The sequence below is a fragment of the Vulpes lagopus genome, chromosome 6 (genome assembly GCF_018345385.1).
Source record: "Vulpes lagopus strain Blue_001 chromosome 6, ASM1834538v1, whole genome shotgun sequence".
In the NCBI taxonomy this organism is placed as follows: Eukaryota; Metazoa; Chordata; class Mammalia; order Carnivora; family Canidae; genus Vulpes; species Vulpes lagopus.
Genome location: NC_054829.1, coordinates 26,816,492 through 26,835,436, shown reverse-complemented (window position 1 = coordinate 26,835,436; position 18,945 = coordinate 26,816,492). Strand labels below are relative to the sequence as shown.

Here is an 18,945-nt window from a genome sequence, read left to right as displayed (position 1 = left end):
CGAGGGAGGTGGATATACGGGTGGGAGGGTGAAGGAAAGGTGGAGAGAAATGGCAGAGTCCTCCCATGTGAAGGGTTCTCTTTCCTTTTGGGTTCCCAGCGGGCTGTGGCACAGTGGAGCTCCCGGCTATTGGGGCAAGACTTCCCCTGCCACACGCTGCAATGCCACGCCGCCCCCAGGACGTGAAGGCTCCAAGGGCGGGAGAGCCTGTGCGTTGGAGGCCACGGCTTCTGCTCTGTGGCTTGTGCCTTGGTAGCTTGAAAACAGCCATGGAGGATTTACACCATGGGCATTGATAAATGCTCTTAATCTCCTCCAGAGAGCTGGTTGGTAAACGTTTAGCACCACCGGCCAGGTCTGTCCCCAGCTTCTGGCAGAGCAGGCCCTCAAGTGTTCAAGGAATGAATAAACAACCATCAGAAAGGGAGGAAGAGAAGCAGCATCCTCTAAGCTCAACAAATACCACGTGATCAGTGCTGCAGGGAGGTGGCAGACATCTGTTTTCTGCGGGGGTGGGGGTGGGGGGTAGCCCAGCCTCTGAACGAGGTTCCCATCTGGGGGACCTGCCAATTTTTGTTTCTTAGGTCTTGGTGGTCAGGGCGCAGGCATGCTCCTGTTGGGGTTGGCGTCTACAAGGACCATTCAGGGCTTTATCCGGGGGCGATATGGATTAGTGTGACCTGAAAGAGGTGGTGGCAGTAGTCCAGTGTCCAGCAGGACAGTCCTACCAGAACCATTCCTGGGCCATGATCTATGACCTTGGCAGGGACTCCGGCCCTTGTCTGTGCCTGACCCTCTAGCCTTCCTGTCAATTCCATGAGCGCTCGATGTCCTTACCCCAAGCAAATTTTCTGTTTAAGTGAACTATCTTTTTCTTTGTCTTTTTCTGTGGATTGCAACCAGGAACCCTGCGTGGCAGATCAGCTGAGATGTGCAAGAGCTCTGTGAGGGGAAGCGCTGCGAAGATAAGCAGGTGGGAGCAGGAAGCGGGGTGGCCTTCAGAATGTGATGGAAACCGGATGTGTGGTCACTGGAAGCTGTCACCAGCCGTGCTCCCTACACCATGCTCTCTTGAGGGACACCTTCAGGGCTGCCACAAACCTCTGGTGCAGGTACAAAGAAGGGAAAAAAAAAACCCATATCCCTGACCTTGCAATGTCCACAATTTAGAGGGAGAAAGAGAGACAAATGTTTCCCTATCGTAGTTCCAAAGTGCAACCCCCCCCCCCCCCCCAGGAGCACAGAGGGAAAGGGAAGGGAAGACTTCCTGGAAGTGGCGAATCCTGGGAACCCTGAGGCTCTTGGGGTTTTGCCTTCTCCCTTTTCTCTCCAGGGTTCCATCCCCCCTCAGCCTTACAAAAAGATCTGGCCACTGATTTCTAGGTTGTGTCCCTGGATCTGCAATCTGCAGAGATGATCTGGATGTAAGAAATCCAGGGCGCAGGCAGAGGGAGCGAGGGGCAGAAGGAACTAACTTTTGCGGAGCAATTAGTAGGCGCTTTATGGAAGCCACCTACTCCCCCACCCCCACCCTCTGCGTGGGGCTCAGGTGAGCAAGTTGAGGCTTAAGGTGACACGACTTTCCTAAGTTCACACACTACAAGAAGCAGGATGGGTTCCCAGTCTAGGGGTGTCTGCCTCTGAGGGCTGCACTCCTTCTGCCACCCTGGGCCACTCAACCACCCAGGAGGAAGGGAGCATGGGGTGTCGGGCCAGTGCGGAGGGGGAAGGTCTCCCCCTTTCCCCTGGAATCTTCTTTCTAAATCTCCATATTATGGTATGTGCACCAATTGTGCACACCAGTTTTTGGTGGACACTTGTGTGCTGAGCACCGTACTCAGCACGTCCCTCTGGGGCAGCAGAACTTGAGGCTTGTTGGGAACTTCTTGCCTAAGCCAGTAACTGCTTGGGCCTTGCTGGTGGGTATGGGGCTGCCCGCAGCACTGTGTGTGGGCTCTGCCTCCCTGCCCCACCCCTGCTCTGGGTCTTCTGTGCCTGGGGGGAGGGGGGGCGGCGGGGGCAGGGAGTAAGAAATCATGGCCCGGGTGTCTGAGAGGGGATCCTGGAGGAAAAACAGGAACAGGCCAGGAAGGAAGGTGCCTCAGCTACCCAGCCCCCACAGCAGGAGAAGCAGCTTCCTCCTCCTGGATGGGGACCTTTGACCAAGCTCAGAAAATTCCTGGCTGATGGAAGGAACTATTTTCCTTTTCTAGACAGGCTTTGGCTAATTCCACTCTCTTGTCTCTGCCAAGCTTTATCTTTGCCTAAGAATTCACACCAGTCCCCAGGGGCCCTTGCTACACAGCTGCTGCTGCTTCTCTCTCTCTTCATTGATGGGTAAGAAGTGGGACAGATTCAAAATGCTAATGTTTCAGTAAGCATTTGGTCTGAACATCAGTGACAGCCTAGAGGAATGGCCCACAGGACCTGGCCAGGAAGTGGGGTGAGGGGGTCTGAACAAGGGGTGAGCTTCTCACTGGTGACTTTTCTCTGCCTCAGTGGAGGTCCGGGGAGGAATTGACCAGAGTGGTCAGGGTAAGCAAAGGCCTGGAGGTCTTAGAGGGTGAGGATTGAACCGCACCAGCCTAGCGACCTCCCCACCTCCCACGTGGCCCAGGGCCAATGCTATTTTCCTGGGGATAGGTGATTTTCAGTTTCACAAAAGCGACGGCAGGCAAGAAGTGCCTTTGTTGACAAAAAGGACAACTAGGAAAGGAAACTAAATTTACTACAGTTATCGAGCACCTACCTTGATCCCAACAAGTGCCCCGGGCACAGGTGATGGTGAGGCAAACTTCATCCTCTGCTTACAGCGGAGTCAGAGAGACTCAGATTCCCACAGGTGCATAGACACACCGGAAACCAGAGCAGATAGGGGCAGAGACCTCGGAAGCAGGGTGGGCACCAACTCTGCCTGCTATGGTGTGAGGACCTCTTCCAGAAGAGGTAACATTTGGCCAGGGCCTTGAGGGATGAGTAGGAGTTTGCAAGGTAGAGTGGATTTCCAGGGTGCATTCTCGGCAGTAGGAAAAAGCTGGCTAGAAGGGTAGGAAACAGCAGTGTATGTGTGGAGAAACTCAGCTCTGGCTCAAGTGCAGGCTACCTTGGAGATACTGCAGGTTCAGTTCCAAACCACTGCGATAAAGTGAATGTCCTAATAAAGTGAGTCAAATAAATTTTGGTTTCCTAGTGTATATGAACCTTAGGTTTACATTATCACATAGTCTATTAAGGGTGCGATAGCATGTCTAGAAAAACAATTTTTAAGAAGTAAACTGTATGGGATGCCTGCGTGGCTCAGTGGTTAAGCATCTGCCTTCTGCTCAGGGCGTGATCCTGGAGTCCCAGGATCGAGTCCCACATCTGGCTCCCCCCAGGGAGCCTGCTTCTCCCTCTGCCTGTGTCTCTGCCTCTCTGTGTGTGTGTGTCTCATGAATGAATAAATAAAACCTTAAAAATAAAGTAAACTGTATGTCCAAAGTGGGGCTTGAGCTCACAACCAATGAGATCAAGAGTCCCGTGCTCTACCCACTGAGCCAGGCAGGTGCTGCTAAAAAACCAATTTTTTCTAACTAAAAAATACTTTATTGCTGAAAAATGCTAGTCATCATCTGAGCTTTCAGGTCATCATAACCTGGGATCACCATAACAAACAGAAAATAATGAAACATTTTGAAATATTGCAAGAGTTACCAATACATGACACACAGACACCAAGTGGACAAGAGCAGTTTGGAAACATGGGTGTCCACCGACTTGCTCCAGGCAGGGTTGCCACAAACCTTCATTTTGTAAAAAAAAAAAATGCAATTTGTTTGCAAAGAGTAATATAGCAAATCACCCCCCCCCTCCAATTCTAACACAACCCCAAGGAGGCAGGATAAAGTGAGGTCTCCCTGTATAGAATTCAGGGGTGGAAGAGGAGCAGATGGCTGGACACAGGGGTGTGCTGTAGTACGATGGGATGGGCGTGGAGGGGGGATGATGCACAGATGGGTGGCTCGGCACAGAGCGAGAGGGACGGGGTGGTGGCTGGTGCCCGCCCCAGAGGGGAAACCCAGGATGGGGGCACGCCAAGCCCCGCACAGGCCCAAGGGGACGCGGCCCGGTCACCGCGCGGGCCGCTCCCCTGGGGCTGCGGATGGGAGTCCGCAGGGCTGGGTGGGGGGAGACGGGCGGGAGGGAGCAGCCCGCGGCAGGGAGACAAGTCCAACCTCCGCGGGCGGGCCGCGCCGCCAGGCCCACCTCCCATTCCCAGGGCGGGCACCGGCGGAGCCGCAGGCGGGCCCCGCGCGCCGGGACAGGTAGGCGAGCGCAGGCACAGGGGCCCCGCGGCAGGGGCTGTGCGGCGCGGGGGAGGGGGCAGCCCGAGAGACCCCGCTCCGCCCCGTCCGCCGGGTCACCGCTGCGCCCCGCGCCCCCCCGCCCCGCCCAGGCACGGGGCTCCCGAGGCCCAGCGCCCCTCCGGGGTGCCCCGGGGCGCGCACCTGCTGGGTGGCCTGGGAGCACCTGTCCGCGCTCGGGGGCGGCCGGAGGGCGGGCGGCGGGCGCCTCCTCGCGACCCTCGCGGGGAAGCCTCCAGAGTCGGGGGCAGCTGGGGGAGCCCCGCCGGGGGGGGGGCAGGACCCAGGGCTGGCCCTGCAGTCGGACGCTGCTTTGTTTCTGCTTCTCTCCCAAGTGAACTGAAATAGGGCGTTTGGGACCTCGGGGCGGCAGCGCGGGGCTCGATCTAGGGTAACCGGAGCAGCGGGCGGAGCAGTGGGTGGCGGTGGCAGGCGAGGTCTTCTCTGCTGCCGCCCCCCCCCCCCCGGCGCCCACCTGCGCCCCAGGCGGCCGCCTGCAGAGAAGCGTCCCTGGTCGCTCAGCGGGTCCTCAGCCCCAGGACCGGGCTCGCAGAGCGACGCGGGCCTGCCCCTGCCGCACGCTGCTGTTGCGGGAGCTGTGGGCGCAGCGCCAGGTCGCTCGGGGTGGTGGCGAGTGGGGAGCAGAAGCAGCACCCCCCCCCCCCCCCGCGCCTGCTAGCCCCGGGAACCTCTGATGTGACTGTGAAAATAATGACTAAAGGAATCACTGTCTGTGCTAAATTAACGAAGCATGTAGGTCGCCAAATGTGCCAGGTTAAGTTTTGCTGAACCTGGCTTGTGCATGCAGTTCTGCCCTTGCAAAATGAAGTCACGTCATACTTCAAAAAGTTTAGGACATTGGGAGAATTACGGATTTTTAGATTTAAATGTGCAAGTCAATACTTGTTTAATGTTTCGTACTGAAGGAGCGTATTGCTTATGTCATTCTCCAGTACACTGACATGTACACACATGCACACATACTGTGCACAGACGCACACACTCCTCACATATGCACACCACACTGCACACAGTTTACACACACACCTACACACAGTACCTTGGACATGGGCACACACTGCACTCCTGCAGAGTCACACACAGCCTGCACACCCAGACAGCACACTGCGTATTCACACACACACACACACACACACACACACCCTGCATACTCACACAGCACCACAGGCACACTGGTTACAGAACCTACCCGTGGAGCTTTTCTTGGGCAGAGAAATGCTGGCTCGGGTTTAAAGCAGGATACAACTGGCTTTTTTTTAAAGCATCTTTGGAGGGTTTCTTTTAAAAAATTATATTAAGTCTTTAAAACAACTGGTGTAATGGCTTTTTAAAAAAGAAATTCTCTTGCTAAATTAAAACCCGTGAGACTCATTGCTTTGATTCTGAACTTGTCTTCCAGCAACGGGTATTTTTTAATTGCCCCCCCCACACACCTTTTTTTTTACCCTTTGAACTACTGAAAGAGGGTAGTCTTGAACTCGCGGAAGCCAGTAGTAGACAGGCCTTCGGCCCCCCACGTGAGTGCGACGGCCTGGGCGCACCTGAGCCACCCCTCCAACCCCCGCCTGTCGTCCCTCCGCGGCTCCCGGGTCACCTGCGGGCCCGAGCCCGGCCCCGCGGCCCCGCTCCAACCCCGGCGTCTCCCGCAGGTGGAGATGCGGCTGCTGCTGCTGCTCGCGACCCTGCTGCTGGCGCCCGCGCCCGGGGCCTCGGTGAGTGCGGCCCTGCCCGGGCCCCCGGGGCCCCAGCTGGGGAGCGGGAGAGGCTCGCCCCAATCCAGGCCTCTGCAGGGAGGGCGCCCTGGGGCTTGGGACGAGGGGGGAGCCGCCCCGCCGCAGCCTGGGGCCCCCTCTCCCCCCTCTCCCGGCGGGGCTGCCGCGTCCTGCGTCCTGCGGCCAAGGCCTGCGGGGCAGCTGGTGGGGAACCCAGGGACCCTCAGCTCTTTCAAAACGGGGTGGAGCCTTGAAGAGGGTCAGTCCCAGGTGCCCAGAGAGGCCCTCCCCGCTGCAGGGCGCAGCGTGCAACTTCCCAGCGCCCTCCTCCTTCAGAAGGTGCTGGGTGCACCCTAATGTTACCCCCAATCCAGGGTGCTCTTCCAAAGTGGAAGGAAGGGGAAGGGGTGGTGCTGGCACCAGCCAAGGTGCACGGTTAGAGGCCCATCCTATCATCTGCCCTCAACTAAATTGAGCTGCCTCTCAGCTTACTGTGCTTAGTGGTTCCCCTCCCCCTGGGGGCTTAGCTCTAGATGGAGCAGGGACAGCCGGTGGGACTTTCTGAGATGGTAAAGGATATTCCAAAAGTGTGCTGTCCGGTAAGGTAGACACTTGGTCCTATGGCCACTGAGCACATGAAACGTGGCCAGTGCAACGGAAGGATGAAGTGTTTGATTTGATTTGATTTGAATTAACCTCAACAGCCACCTGTAGCTAACGGCTACCATATTATAGTGCAAACTTAGAGCGTGGATGCAGGAGCCAACTAGCGATCCGAGTAGCTGTTTTGTTACCGGGGCCCAAAGGACGGGGCTCCCCGGAAAACAAACCTGGATCCTGAGGTTATATAAGAAATCTTCTAGAAGGCGGGACCCACCTCTTTGGAGGGGAGGGTCCACAGAGGTGGGCTTTGTCCTGGATGCTGCTCCCGTCAAGCTTCTCCTGGCACTGACAGGGTAGAGAGCACAGAAGCAGCCAGGTCCCATCCTGCCCCTGGAGAGCTCTTCGCAGGGGGAGCCCCACAGCTCTGCCCACCCCTCCGCGAGGCAGGCGGTCCTTGGGGTAGGGAAGGGAAATGCCACCACTGTGGAGTGTTAGTCAAGGATGAGAAGGGCCTCCTGGCAGGGGCAGGCAGAGGTGGACGCCAGTGGTGACTAGTGGGCGCTCCTCCAAAGCCGCATTGACCCATCACTGGCCACAGTCAGAGGGGTAGGTGGGCCAGAGCCCTCCTTTCACGTCCTCTCCATCACTTCCCACAGTCACCTCTGCCACCACCACCCCCCGTCCTTGAGGTCCTTGGCACAGGCTTTCCCTGATGAAGGCCACCACTCAGGTGGAGGGGCTGCCAGCATCAGGACCCCAGGATGAACCCCAGAGCCACCCTCTAACTGCTGCATGGCCATAAACGAATCAGACCTTAGAGTCCCTTTAACTGTGCAGGTGAAATGAGTCAAGGTGTACACAACACCCTGGGTCCTGGTAGGTGCTTTCTGCCTTAGAAACACCTGAATAAAAAAAAAAAGAATAAAAAAAAAAAAAATAATAAAAAAGAATAAAAAAAAAAAAAAAAAAAAAAAGAAACACCTGAATAACCTTTCCTGCCTCTCCCTACGCACCGCCTGTGGGCTCAGGTGGGGCAGTGAGCTCTCCTGTGCCTTCCACTGTGCCCACACAGCTCAACTGCCTCTCGTTTGGGACTCTAGGGGGGGTATCCCCAAGTGCTTCTCAGCCCTTCTCAGTGCTGACAGGGGTTTGGGAGAAGAAGAGTGGAGATGCGGCCTGGCCAGCATGCCCAGTCGCCACCTGCCAACCCCCGACTGGTCAGGGGTGGCTTCCTCTGCCTTGGTTCCCACGCTCTCACACCCACCCCTGCACAGGGCAGTTCTGGGAACAGCACAGCAGGAAAGAGGGTCTCTGAGGTATCTTGTGGGGGGGGGGCAGGGGCGAGTCACAGGGGGAGAGGCTGGGTGCTAAGAGCCGCTGGAGCAGGTGAGGACAAGCCAGCAGAGGGCAGACAGGACAGGCTCATTCTGGCTGCACACCAGGGGCTCGTGGTTGGGGTAATTAGGGGAAAACAAGACGTGCCTGTGCTTCCTGGGGCTGCAGCCAAATGTACTTTCTTTTCTGGGAGAGACCGTGTGGAGGGGGGCATGGCCCTGGGATCTGGGGGGGCTGCGTCCCTCCCTCCTGTGGAGAGTGGCGATCTGCCTCTTGGGAAGCAAGGGCGGGTTGGTAAAGGCGCGCAGCTCCTTCGGGGATGGGGGGGAAAGCTGGCTCATTCTGTGAGTGTTTGGGGCGCCTGGGAGAGAGACTCACAGGTTCCCAAGGTGAGGCAGGGGACTGTCTCTCGGCAGGGGCCCTCCGGTGAGCCCGGGGGGACTGAGTGCAGACTCACACTTCTGAGCGTGTCTTTTCCTCCAGGCTCCCAAGGTGAGGCGGCAAAGTGACACCTGGGGCCCCTGGGGTACCTGGAGCCCCTGCAGCCGGACCTGCGGAGGGGGCATCAGCTTCCGGGAGCGCCCCTGCTACTCCCGGAGGTAGGAGGGCTGGACGGGTGGCTTGTTAGGAGGGGACAGGGGGCAGGCTGCCCGGGAGTCAGCTGGTCCTGGTGTCACCCGCGTGGACCTGGCCGGCCCCCACCAAACAATAGGTTTTGTTGCGGGAGTAGGTTGGATGGAGAATTTGAAATCACATCGGTTCCCACTACACTGATTCCAACAATCAGCCTGATTTCAGGGGGTTAGAGCCGTGTGTGCTCCACCCTCTCCTGAATCTCTAGTTCCGAACGCTGTGTCTGGCATGTGGCAGGTGCCCTAAATTCTTGGTGAATGAACCATCTTCAATTCTTTTTTTTTTTTTTTAAGATTTTATTTATTTATTCATGAGAGACACAGGCAGAGGGAGAAGCAGGCTCCATGCAGGGAGCCCAACGCGGGTCGTGGGACTCGATCCCGGGTCTCCAGGATCACGCCCTGGGACGAAGGCGGCGCTAAACCGCTGAGCCACCCGGGCTGCCCAACAAGCTTCAATTCTTAACCTGTGCTGTTTCTCTCCCTTTGGCCTCTTTGTTGTGTATAGACGCCTCCCACTTTAAGTGAAGTATCAAGCACCTAAGAGGTGCTGTGTACTCTGATAGGTGCCAGAGGGGTGTGGGGCACAACACAAGGTGGGGGGGACCCTTTGCCTGTGAGTGGGTATAACTCCCTATCCCTGAACACCTCGTGTGCGGAGGAAGAGACAGGAGCTATTACTCCAGGCCCATATACTCCGTAAATGCACAATGACCTTACCAGGTGGGTAGATACTACATCTTATTTTATCTCCAAAGGCAGAATTTGGGTTTTCTCTGGAAATGTGCTGTAAGAGCAGGGTAGCCCCGAGTTAGAGGAACTCCGGGATAGACTTCGGAGTCTAGCATAAAGTCTAAACACGGGGCTCACTGTAGCTCCCCGAGGGGCCGCGTGTGCCGGGCGCCCCTCGTCTGCCTGGCGTGGCCTGCGGGAAAGCCCGGGAGGAGGGGAGGAGGCGGGGGTGTTGGTCCGCTGGCCTCGGGGCTCCTCCGTGCTCTCATCCTCAGGAGAGATGGGGGCTCCAACTGCGTGGGCCCCACCCGGAGCCACCGCTCTTGCCACACCGAGGTAAAGCCCACAGGAGTGGGGACGCCAGCTTCTGGGACCCCATCTGGCTGACCTCCCAGTCCCCGGGGCGCCCTCTCACTGTGCATGGCCTGCGCTGCGGGAAGCCCTTTCCTCGCCTCCCACCCACAGTGACAGCTTCCCCCCAAACAGCCCCGTGCCCCTGCAGGGGGGCATTCGGGAGCCCTAGGGGCCCACGGCCCTGTCCTGAGCCACTGGGGTGAGGGGGGAGCGGTTGTTGGGGACGGGACAGACCTCCCCAGGCGCAGTGGGGAGGGCGGACCCCCACGGAGGCCCCGTCTGTCCCTCTCTCCCCCACCGGCCCCCCGCAGAGCTGCCCCGAGGGTGCCAGGGACTTCCGGGCGGAGCAGTGCTCCCAGCTGGACAGCCAGGACTTCCAGGGAAGGCGGTACAAGTGGCTGCCCTACTACGGAGGTAGGTGGAGGTCCCCAGCACCTGCACCCCAGCCGCTGCACCTGCGTGGTCCTGGGCTGAGCCACCGCCCCCCGCCCCCCCCATGTTCGGGATCTCTGCTGTGCATTGATTTTCCATTACACAGTGCTTACCACCGTGTTACGGATGCTCTGTCAATACATTTTAAAAACTCACAGGACTCCCAGCCGGTGCTCATCACAACACAGCGGGGAGAGAGGGGGAGTCATTTTGAGGTCTCTCCATCCTTTATTTCCCTCTACACATTTTCAAACACAGCTACTAGGCCATGTCCGTGCAATTTGGAGCCTGCTTTGTTTGGCCTGCTCTGGGAGCATTCCTCATGGTGCACAGAGGTCCTCAGGATGCGCAGAGGCCACGGGGTGGGAGGGTGCTGGTCAGGTGCGGTCCAAGTTTGGGCCAACTGCAGGTCGGGGCTGCAAGGGGCTTAGTATAGTGAGAGCCCATTTACTCAGGATCTCTGGGGCCCAAGGGCTTGCTCTGAGTAGCTTTGAGGAGGGTGATTCATTTTTAGAGCAATATAGTTTAAGAAAAAAACATGGGTATAAAATTAGAACATTTTAGATGAGTCAGAAGATCCCTTAGGGTAATTCTTCTGAGTATTAGTGGTCGCTGCTCATTGCAAATGACTCCTGGAGGGTATGGCACTCTGGATTCCAAATCACTGAACATTTATATCCTGTGTGTGTTACTGGATGGGGAAGAGGGTCTTGGCTAGAAGCGTGGCCCCAAGGGAGCCTGTTGGCATTCATTGTTCCTCCTGGATAATTTAAATATATCCATAGATTTTTAAAAAAGATTATTTGAGAGTGCGTAAGCTCACAAGCAGGGGCAGGGGGAGAGGGAGAGAGAGAATCCCAAGCAGACTCCCTGCCCAGCGTGGAGCAAAACAGAGCTTGATCCCCAAACCCGAGATCACAACCTGAAGTGAAATCAAGAGTCAGATGCTCAATGGCCACCCAGGTGCCCTAAATATATCCATATAGAAAAACCAGGACACACAGGAAAGGGTCACGGAGGGCTGCCTTCTCTGTGGTAGAAGTGATTGCCTTCCTATTAGCACTTTTGGTCACTTAAACAATGTGTATATAGTATTTAGATGGCTATAAAAATTGAAACCTCTAAATGACCTTGACTCCACACCTTTCATAGGATTTGGTCCAGCATTGCATTCTAGCCCTTTCCACATTATTTTCTCTCTATATATATGCTTACATGTTTGTAATTATTATGTAGTACCATTCTGCATTGCGTGGCCTCCCACGTTATTGTGTAGTCTCCGTACTTTACGGCATAGTCAATGTGCGTAATTTTCTGTTAATAACTGACGTAGAGGAGCTTATTGTTAACACATAGACTTATTATAAGGCTGAGCTAGACCTCTCCAAGCAGCTAGCTTTTTCCTTATTTTGGGATTTTTCTTCTACTGATCCCCGGAGAGGCATCATTTTTGTGAACTTTGCTTCCTTCAGGGCTGGGTTGGGATTCTGAGCCACTTGGGGGAGCCAATGCAAGGATGCTTTCTCCACCATTTGTGTGCTTCTGGGCCCTGCCTCACTGTTCCCAGGATGGGACCTGCAGCTTGCTTGGGATCTCAGCATTCCCCTTTGTCTGCCTCAGCCCCGAACAGGTGTGAACTGAACTGCATTCCCAAGGGGGAGAACTTCTACTACAAGCACAGGGAGGCTGTCGTGGACGGGACACCCTGTGAGCCTGGCAAACGGGACGTCTGTGTGGATGGCAGCTGCCGGGTGAGTTGTGGCCCTGTATCCACTGCCCACCTGGCGGGCTGGCCTGGGGATGTCTCCCTGCCCTGCACCAGCAGGGCCAGTGGCTTTCATGAGGTTGATGTCCTCTGACGACCAGCTTTTAGGTGTCTTTGCGTTACAGATGCCATGTGACCTTCTTACCTTTGCTCTTTGAAAACTGGCACCACAATAGGAGCAACCCTCTGGGTGGCAAGTTACAGAAACTGAACTAAAACTGACAAGGGGGTGGAGAGGAAAATGCCATGGAGGGATGGGCTGGCTGGCTGCAGGTGCTGGAAATGTTTCCTTGCCTCTTGGCTTTATTCTCCTCTGGATCAGCACTGGGGTCCTGTGAGGGGTGCAGATGGCCACCAGCAGGTCCAAGCTCTGGCTGGCAAGGACAGCCTCTTCCCAGGAGTTCCAGTGACCTGTGATTGCCTTTGATTAGTCTTGGCTGAGGGCTTCCCATGGCCCACACTCTCTTTGAGCAAGGTGTAGAACCCACTGATTTGCCCACACCCACTGTTGGGGTTCTCTATCCAAACTGGGAGAGAGGTGGCCCCCAAAGAAAAATGAGGCATCATTTCCAGAAAAGGGGAGATGGGTGCTAAGCTGGCAGAAAATGTAGATTGTCAGCCACAGGCCAGATCCAGTGTTCACTCAGCTTCGATGGCTGGCGAATAGTGACTGCCCCTCCCTGACCTGACCATCGACCAGGGTTCGAATCCCGGTGTGTCTGTGACTCCCTCTGGTATCTTTCATCTCCTCCTTGTTCCTGCCTGGTAGGTCGTGGGCTGTGACCACAACCTAGACTCATCAAAGGAGGAGGACAAGTGTCTGCAGTGTGGGGGTGATGGTACCACCTGCTACCCTGTCACGGGCACCTTTGATTCCAATGACCTCAGCAGAGGTGAGGGTCCTCTGGGGATCTGCAGGTAGTGGAGACGAGGGTCTGTTGCCTGTCCCTTCCTTGCCTGTCTTCCGTTCCAGCTGAGTCAGCCTCGACACACTGAGGGGGATCTGATGGGGCACTCAGGTCATGCTCAGGGTGGAGGCTGGAGCCTTTCACGTGTGCCTGTAGGCTCAGGCTAGTAAGGACCTCTGCTCACTCACCCAGTGTAATCTCACGCTGCTGCTGGCTGGATGCCCCTCTTCAACCCTTCCCTCTGTCCCCAGCTGTCCCCTACCAGGTACCCCAGCCTGCCCCCACTTCCCACCTTTGTAAAGCTGCTTCCCCCATCTGGAGGGCTCTTCCCTGGAGCAGCTCGGCCTGCCCATGTCCTGCTTGCAGGTCCCTGAGCCCATCTGGGCTGCCAGGGACCTGGGTGGTCCTAGAGTCTCTTTGCCCCCCACCCCCAACCCCACCCCAGGCTACAACCAGATCCTCATCATTCCCATGGGGGCCACCAGCATCCGCGTGGAGGAGGTGGCCGCCAGCAGGAATTTCCTAGGTGAGTGCGGTCGGTCGGGGCCACTCTGGGCTGTGGCAGGGCTGCGGGCTCCCCTCCCGCCCAGCTGACCGCGCGGCTCACCCCTGCGCAGCGGTGAAGAACGTCCTGGGCGATTACTACCTCAACGGGCACTGGACCATCGGGGGCGCCTGGGCCCTGCCCGCGGCCAGCACCGTCCTGCGCTATGAGCGCGGGGCCGAGGGGGACCTGGCGCCAGAGCGACTCCTGGCTCGCGGCCCCACCTCCGAGCCCCTGGTCGTCGAGGTGAGGGGCTGGCGGGCAGTGGGGGCGCCGGCGGCCCCCCGAGGCCGAGGAGGGGCACCCTGGGAGGGCAGGCCTCAGCGAGGACCCCCGGCCCACAGCTCCTCAGCCAGGAGGCCAACCCCGGCGTGCGCTTCGAGTACCACCTGCCCCTGGGCAGCCCCCGGCCCGGCTTCCGCTGGAGCCACGGCTCGTGGAGTGACTGCAGCGCTGAGTGCGGCGGAGGTGAGGGCAGCCCGGGCACGTGAGACCCAGGGCGGGGGACTCCGGGAAGGGCCCCCCGACACTCTCCCAAGCTAAGGGCACCAGAGGAGGCTTCCCCAAGGTGGCGGCCTCTCTGAGGAGACCGTACTCTGCTGTCCGCGGAGGCCCGGCCCTAAGCAGATGACCGGGTGTCAGAGCAGGGCTCCATCATCGCAGGTAGCACCTCTCCAGCCTGTCTCCTCATCTGTGAATTGGGGGTGATGATGACACCTATCCTGGGGGGGTCATTTGAGGCTGATTTAACCACAACGACACTTGGGGGGTGTGCAGAGTGGTGCCCAGCCCAGAGAATGCATTTGGTGAATGCTGACTGACCACCTGCCCTCGGCGGCTGGGCCTCTGCAGGTCACCAGTCCCGCGCAGTGTTCTGCACCACTGACGACGAGGTCTACCCTGACCACATGTGCCAGCCCCAGCTGCGGCCGGCTGACCGCCGCCCCTGCAGCACTCACCCGTGCCCGCAGACCAAGCGGTGAGGCCCTTGCCAGCCCCCTCCACGCATGGTGGGACCCAAGCCCTTGGATGGGAAGGCAGTTGGGGCTCTAGGCCCTTTAGGTGTTGAGCAAACAGTTGGGTGTCCAGGGCTCCCTACAGATGTGGCTGGAGTGAGGAGGAGGCAACTGTGACTGGGGGAAGCAGTGGGAGAGGACATGAGCATGAGATCCAGGGCTGTCCTGTCCACCCGTGTGTGCCCGAGCAGTGCCCAGAATGTCCAGGCTGGTGGCGGGAGAGTGGAGGAAGCTACTGGAGGCCCTCTCCAAGCCAGCAGGGGACTTGGCTCAACAGATGCCAAGAAATGGGCCAGGGATTGGGTCAGAGGGCCTGTGGGCATCAGCAATGCCTTTGTTCATGCACGAAGGACCTCTTACCTGCACCGGCCCAGAGTGTGGCATCTTGCTGGGGCCCAGCGTGCATGCAGGAACAGGTAATCTGCAGGCTCCCTGCAGGGCTGGAGCAACCCTTCCGCCCTCATGGCCCTGGTGGCTTCTGGCCTTGCAGGATGGTGGTGGGCTTGGCTTTTGCACGGTGCAGTTGGGACTGGCCTTTCCTCCTGTCTTTGTGCATCAGGGCTGGGCAGGGCCACACCACACGTGGGGAGCATGGTCCCTCTGGGAGATAACCCCAACTAAGGTCAGACACACAGGCAGTGGTGTCTGGCTGGGGGTGCCAGGGCCGCTGATAAGAAGGAGAACACAGGTGAGGACAGAAAAGCTAAGAGGGGCACAGCCAGGCTCTGTATCGTAGGGACCAGTGCTTGGTGGTGAGAGATGGCAAGCAGAGCATGGGGCCTGGCCTCCTGTGCAGGGCTTTCTGCCCCCCACTTGTACAGGCCCAGATGTTAGGATGGGCCAGGCTGGGGGGATCCCCAGTCCACTCCTGTGTGTGACAGCTGGTGCTCCCTTGGGCCTGGACTCCGGCCCCTGCTGCTGGGCCAGCCTTACTGGATTCCTGCTTCCTGCCAGCTGGAAGACAGGGCCCTGGTTGCCCTGCTCGGCCTCCTGTGGTGGTGGCTCCCAGTCCCGCTCTGTCTATTGCATCTCATCTGATGGGGCCGGCGTCCAGGAGGCCGCGGAGGAGGCAGAGTGTGCAGGCCTGCCGGGAAAGCCCCCCACCACGCGGGCCTGCAACCTGCAGCGCTGTGCAGCCTGGAGTGCAGAGCCCTGGGGAGAGGTGAGGCCTCTGTCTGATGGGGCTGGGGCAGGGTGGGGAGGGAGTCAGGGCCTGGGTCTTGGGCCTGGGGCCACAGCAGAGCCAGGCTGGGAGGCTTGGTCTCCACTGGGGAAGTAGATCCTGTGACCTGCTAGGGCATCTCAGAAGCTGTTGCCAAGGCTGGGACTAGGAGCAGGTATTTGGACCCTTCCTCCTCCAGGATCCCAGGCGGGGTAGGAAAGGCTTTGTCTCTGTGTGGAGAAGCAGCCAGGCACGTTGTTTGGGGGTGAGGGAGGAGCTGGCACCGTCTAGGGCTGCTGGTCACTGCTTCCAGCCCCTGTATGTAGTCTCAACAGGGGAATGTGGGAATGTACCTAAGCTTGGTGTCAGCAGGCATGGTGTAGGCTACGGGACCTCAGAAGAGTGGCTCAGCCTCTTTGAGCTTGGGCGCTGGGCATGGGTGGTAGGGTGCTGTCCACCCTCCATGCCAGGCAGGGGGCTCCAGCTCTGTGATCTGGCATGGCTCCCCCGGGTGGGCACAAGCTTCCGCTGACAGCCTGACCCTTACAGTGCTCTGTCAGCTGCGGTGCAGGGGTCCGGAGGCGGAGCGTCACTTGCCGGAGTGATGAGGGGGCTCTGCTCCCTGCCACGGCATGCTCCTCGGAGCACCGCCCCCCTACCACTGAGCCCTGTGTGCATGAAGACTGTCCCCCCATCAGGCACCAGGCCTGGCACGTGGGCGCCTGGGGTCTGGTGAGTGCTTGCCCACTTCCCCCCTTGTCCCTGCTGCCCCATCCTGGTCCCTGGGGTCTCTGGCAGGTGGCTGTACCTGTGACCATCTTGGGGCCTGACATACGTTACCTGGCACCTTCCCCCTCCCTCTCTCCCTTGCGGGCTCCCCCAGTCTCCGGGGTGCTCTTGGTGGTGAGCTTGTCCTCTCTTCCCACGCCCACCCGTGGGCCCCAGTGTTCCAAGAGCTGTGGCTCGGGTACTCGGAGGCGCCAGGTCACCTGTGCCATCGGGCCGCCTGGCCACTGTGGGAGCCTGCAGCCGTGGAAGCCTGGGGAGGTGGAGCCCTGTAACACCCAGCCCTGCCATCTGCCCCCAGGTAAGGGTGGGGGTGGGGATGCGAGGGCTCTAGTGGGCCTGGCCCCACCTCTGCCCCCTCCACTAGCCTAGCCAGCACTTCCTGTGCTGTGTCTGCCACCTGCAATGCTCTGCTTCTGCCTCTGTGTCTGCTGGAGCCTTTGCCGTCCGCCCAGTGTGGGTCTGTGCAGCCTCTGAGCCAGTCCTGTCTCCCCCTCAGCAGCAGCACCCTACTCCCACCCCCAAAGTCCACACAACTACCGTCACTCTTGGGTTAGTTGCCTTGTGCTGCTGCGATGCTATATGGTTAGTTAGGCCTACTAGCGCTGAGCTCCTGGAAGCTGGGTTCCTGGCATCCTTTTTAAAATTTTTAAAAAGATTTTATTTATTCATTCATGAGAGACACACAGAGAGAGGCAGAGACATAGGCAGAGGGAGAAGCAGGATCCCTGCGGGGAGCCTGATGTGGGACTGGATCCCAAGACCCTGGGACTATGACCTGAGCTGAAGACAATCAACCACTGAGCCTTCTGGGACCAGCCAACTGGGACCCAGGCATCCCAGTCCCTGACATCCTTAACTGCTATTTGTGCCCCCCACAGAACTTAGCAGGAGCTGGATAGTCAGTAAATGTTTATTGAATGAGTGAGTGCAGACGAAGGGGTGTGGTCCAGGAAAGCTTGTCCTCACACACTGCTCCTGCCCTGGTCTTCCCCTTCTGCTCATCCCCATCCCCACTGGAAAAGAAGACGTCCCAGGCATGAAGAGCTGAGGAGGAAGGGCCCAGAGGCCAGTACTTGCTTGGTGTGAGGATGTGATATTGAGGAAGAATGTGGGTTGGGGCTCAGCTCAGGGGTGAGTGGGGGTGGTGGCCTTCTGATACTGCAGGGAGGTGTGTTTGGCCAGGACCTGCCAGTGGTGGGTGCCCTGTGAGCCATGATGCTGGAGTTCCAAGGGAGGCATGTGACACGATGGCTAAGAACCAGTGGCCTGGAGTTAACAGCTAACCTGAGTTTAAATCTCTATTCCATTGCTGACCAACTCTGTGGCCCAGGTGAGCGTCTCTCCTCTCAGTTTGCCCATCTGTACAATGGGGTTAATAAGAGTGCTTTTCTTATGGTGAGTCTCTTGGCAAAGTGTCTGAACACACAGAGCTTGGGAAGCAAAAGGCTGGTAGTGGTGGACATGAGGCTGTGTGGGTTCCCCGGGCCAGGATTCTGGGGTGCCTCAGCCTGGCCCTTGTGCACAGGCAGGAGGGTCCTCTTAGAGCCATGGACACCCTCCTGGAAGAGGTGGCCCTGAGCCTGCCCCAGAGAGGCATTCATGTAGAGAGAAAGGTAGGAAACAAAGGATTTCAGACTGGGCTGCATTGTAAAAGAAACAACGTTAATGGCTAGTTTTATAAAACAATCTATGTTCATTGTGGAAAATTTGGAGAAATTAGGAAAACAGCATATAGACAAATGAAACTGCCCTGATCCCATGCTTTAGTGGGATAAATCTTTTTTTTTTTTTTAAAGATTTTATTTATTTATTCATGAGAGACACAGAGAGAGAGAGGCAGAGACATAGGCAGAGGGAGAAGCAGGCTCCATGCAGGGAGCCCGATGTGGGACTTGATCCTGGGACTCCAGGATCACGCCCGGGGCTGAAGGCAGGGCTAAACCACTGAGCCACTCAGGGATCCCGGGATAAATCTTTAGTGTACTTCTTTGTTAGGTGTGTGTGATTTTGTATGCACTTCCCCCCCCTTAAAGCCACTTGGTGTGTAAACATTTTCCAATCTCATTTGTCTGCAGAAGTCCACGATGGGGGAAAAGTTAGAATTTAGGAAGTTCCTAGGGTACCTGGGTAGCTCAGTCCATTAAGCATCTGACTCTAGATTTCAGCTCAGGTCTTGATCTCAGGGTCCCGAGTTCAAGCCAGGTGTTGGGCTCCATGCTGGGTGTGGAGCCTACTTAAAAAGAAAAAAAAAAATTACATTTAACAGAATACCTGGCTGGTCCAGTCTTGATCTTGGGGTTGTAAGTTTGAGTCCCCCACCCCCACATGGGTGGGTGTAGAGATTGCTTAAAATTTTTTAAAATTTAAATCATGTTTTATTTAACCCTAATAAATATTTTTTAACATGTAATTGGTATAAAAATTATGAGTAGGCTATTTTGCCTTCTTTTTTCACAAGATTAAAAAAAGAAATCTTCTGAATCCAATGTATCGTTCACATAGCATATCTTAATTCAGATGCAAAATTTCACTGGCATACTTGATTTATATTTAGATTTTTATAGAATGTGCAGTCAGAAAAGTAGATTCACACACCC

The 18,945-nt window shown here is 57.1% G+C and overlaps 1 protein-coding gene across 8 annotated transcripts in view; it reads left to right on the top strand.

Moving 5' to 3' along the window:
* The first annotated feature begins 4,066 nt into the window (after positions 1 to 4,066).
* Positions 4,067 to 18,945, top strand: part of PAPLN (papilin, proteoglycan like sulfated glycoprotein) — a 34,398-nt gene continuing 19,519 nt past the window's right edge. For 2 of the 8 annotated variants that reach the window (XM_041758452.1, XM_041758451.1), the window contains exons 1-15: positions 4,077 to 4,304; positions 6,014 to 6,076; positions 8,498 to 8,613; positions 9,654 to 9,714; positions 10,044 to 10,146; positions 11,785 to 11,915; positions 12,699 to 12,822; positions 13,283 to 13,363; positions 13,455 to 13,627; positions 13,726 to 13,849; positions 14,234 to 14,360; positions 14,748 to 14,813; positions 15,352 to 15,559; positions 16,109 to 16,291; positions 16,505 to 16,646. In XM_041758452.1, the coding sequence (XP_041614386.1) occupies positions 6,020 to 6,076; positions 8,498 to 8,613; positions 9,654 to 9,714; positions 10,044 to 10,146; positions 11,785 to 11,915; positions 12,699 to 12,822; positions 13,283 to 13,363; positions 13,455 to 13,627; positions 13,726 to 13,849; positions 14,234 to 14,360; positions 14,748 to 14,813; positions 15,352 to 15,559; positions 16,109 to 16,291; positions 16,505 to 16,646 (1,696 nt within the window). In that variant the 5' untranslated portion in view covers positions 4,077 to 4,304; positions 6,014 to 6,019. Of the gene's footprint in view, positions 4,305 to 6,013; positions 6,077 to 8,497; positions 8,614 to 9,653; positions 9,715 to 10,043; positions 10,147 to 11,784; positions 11,916 to 12,698; positions 12,823 to 13,282; positions 13,364 to 13,454; positions 13,628 to 13,725; positions 13,850 to 14,233; positions 14,361 to 14,747; positions 14,814 to 15,351; positions 15,560 to 16,108; positions 16,292 to 16,504; positions 16,647 to 18,945 lie in introns of all 8 variants that reach the window. The other 6 variants (XM_041758455.1, XM_041758456.1, XM_041758449.1 and 3 more) reach the window with 6 other exon arrangements.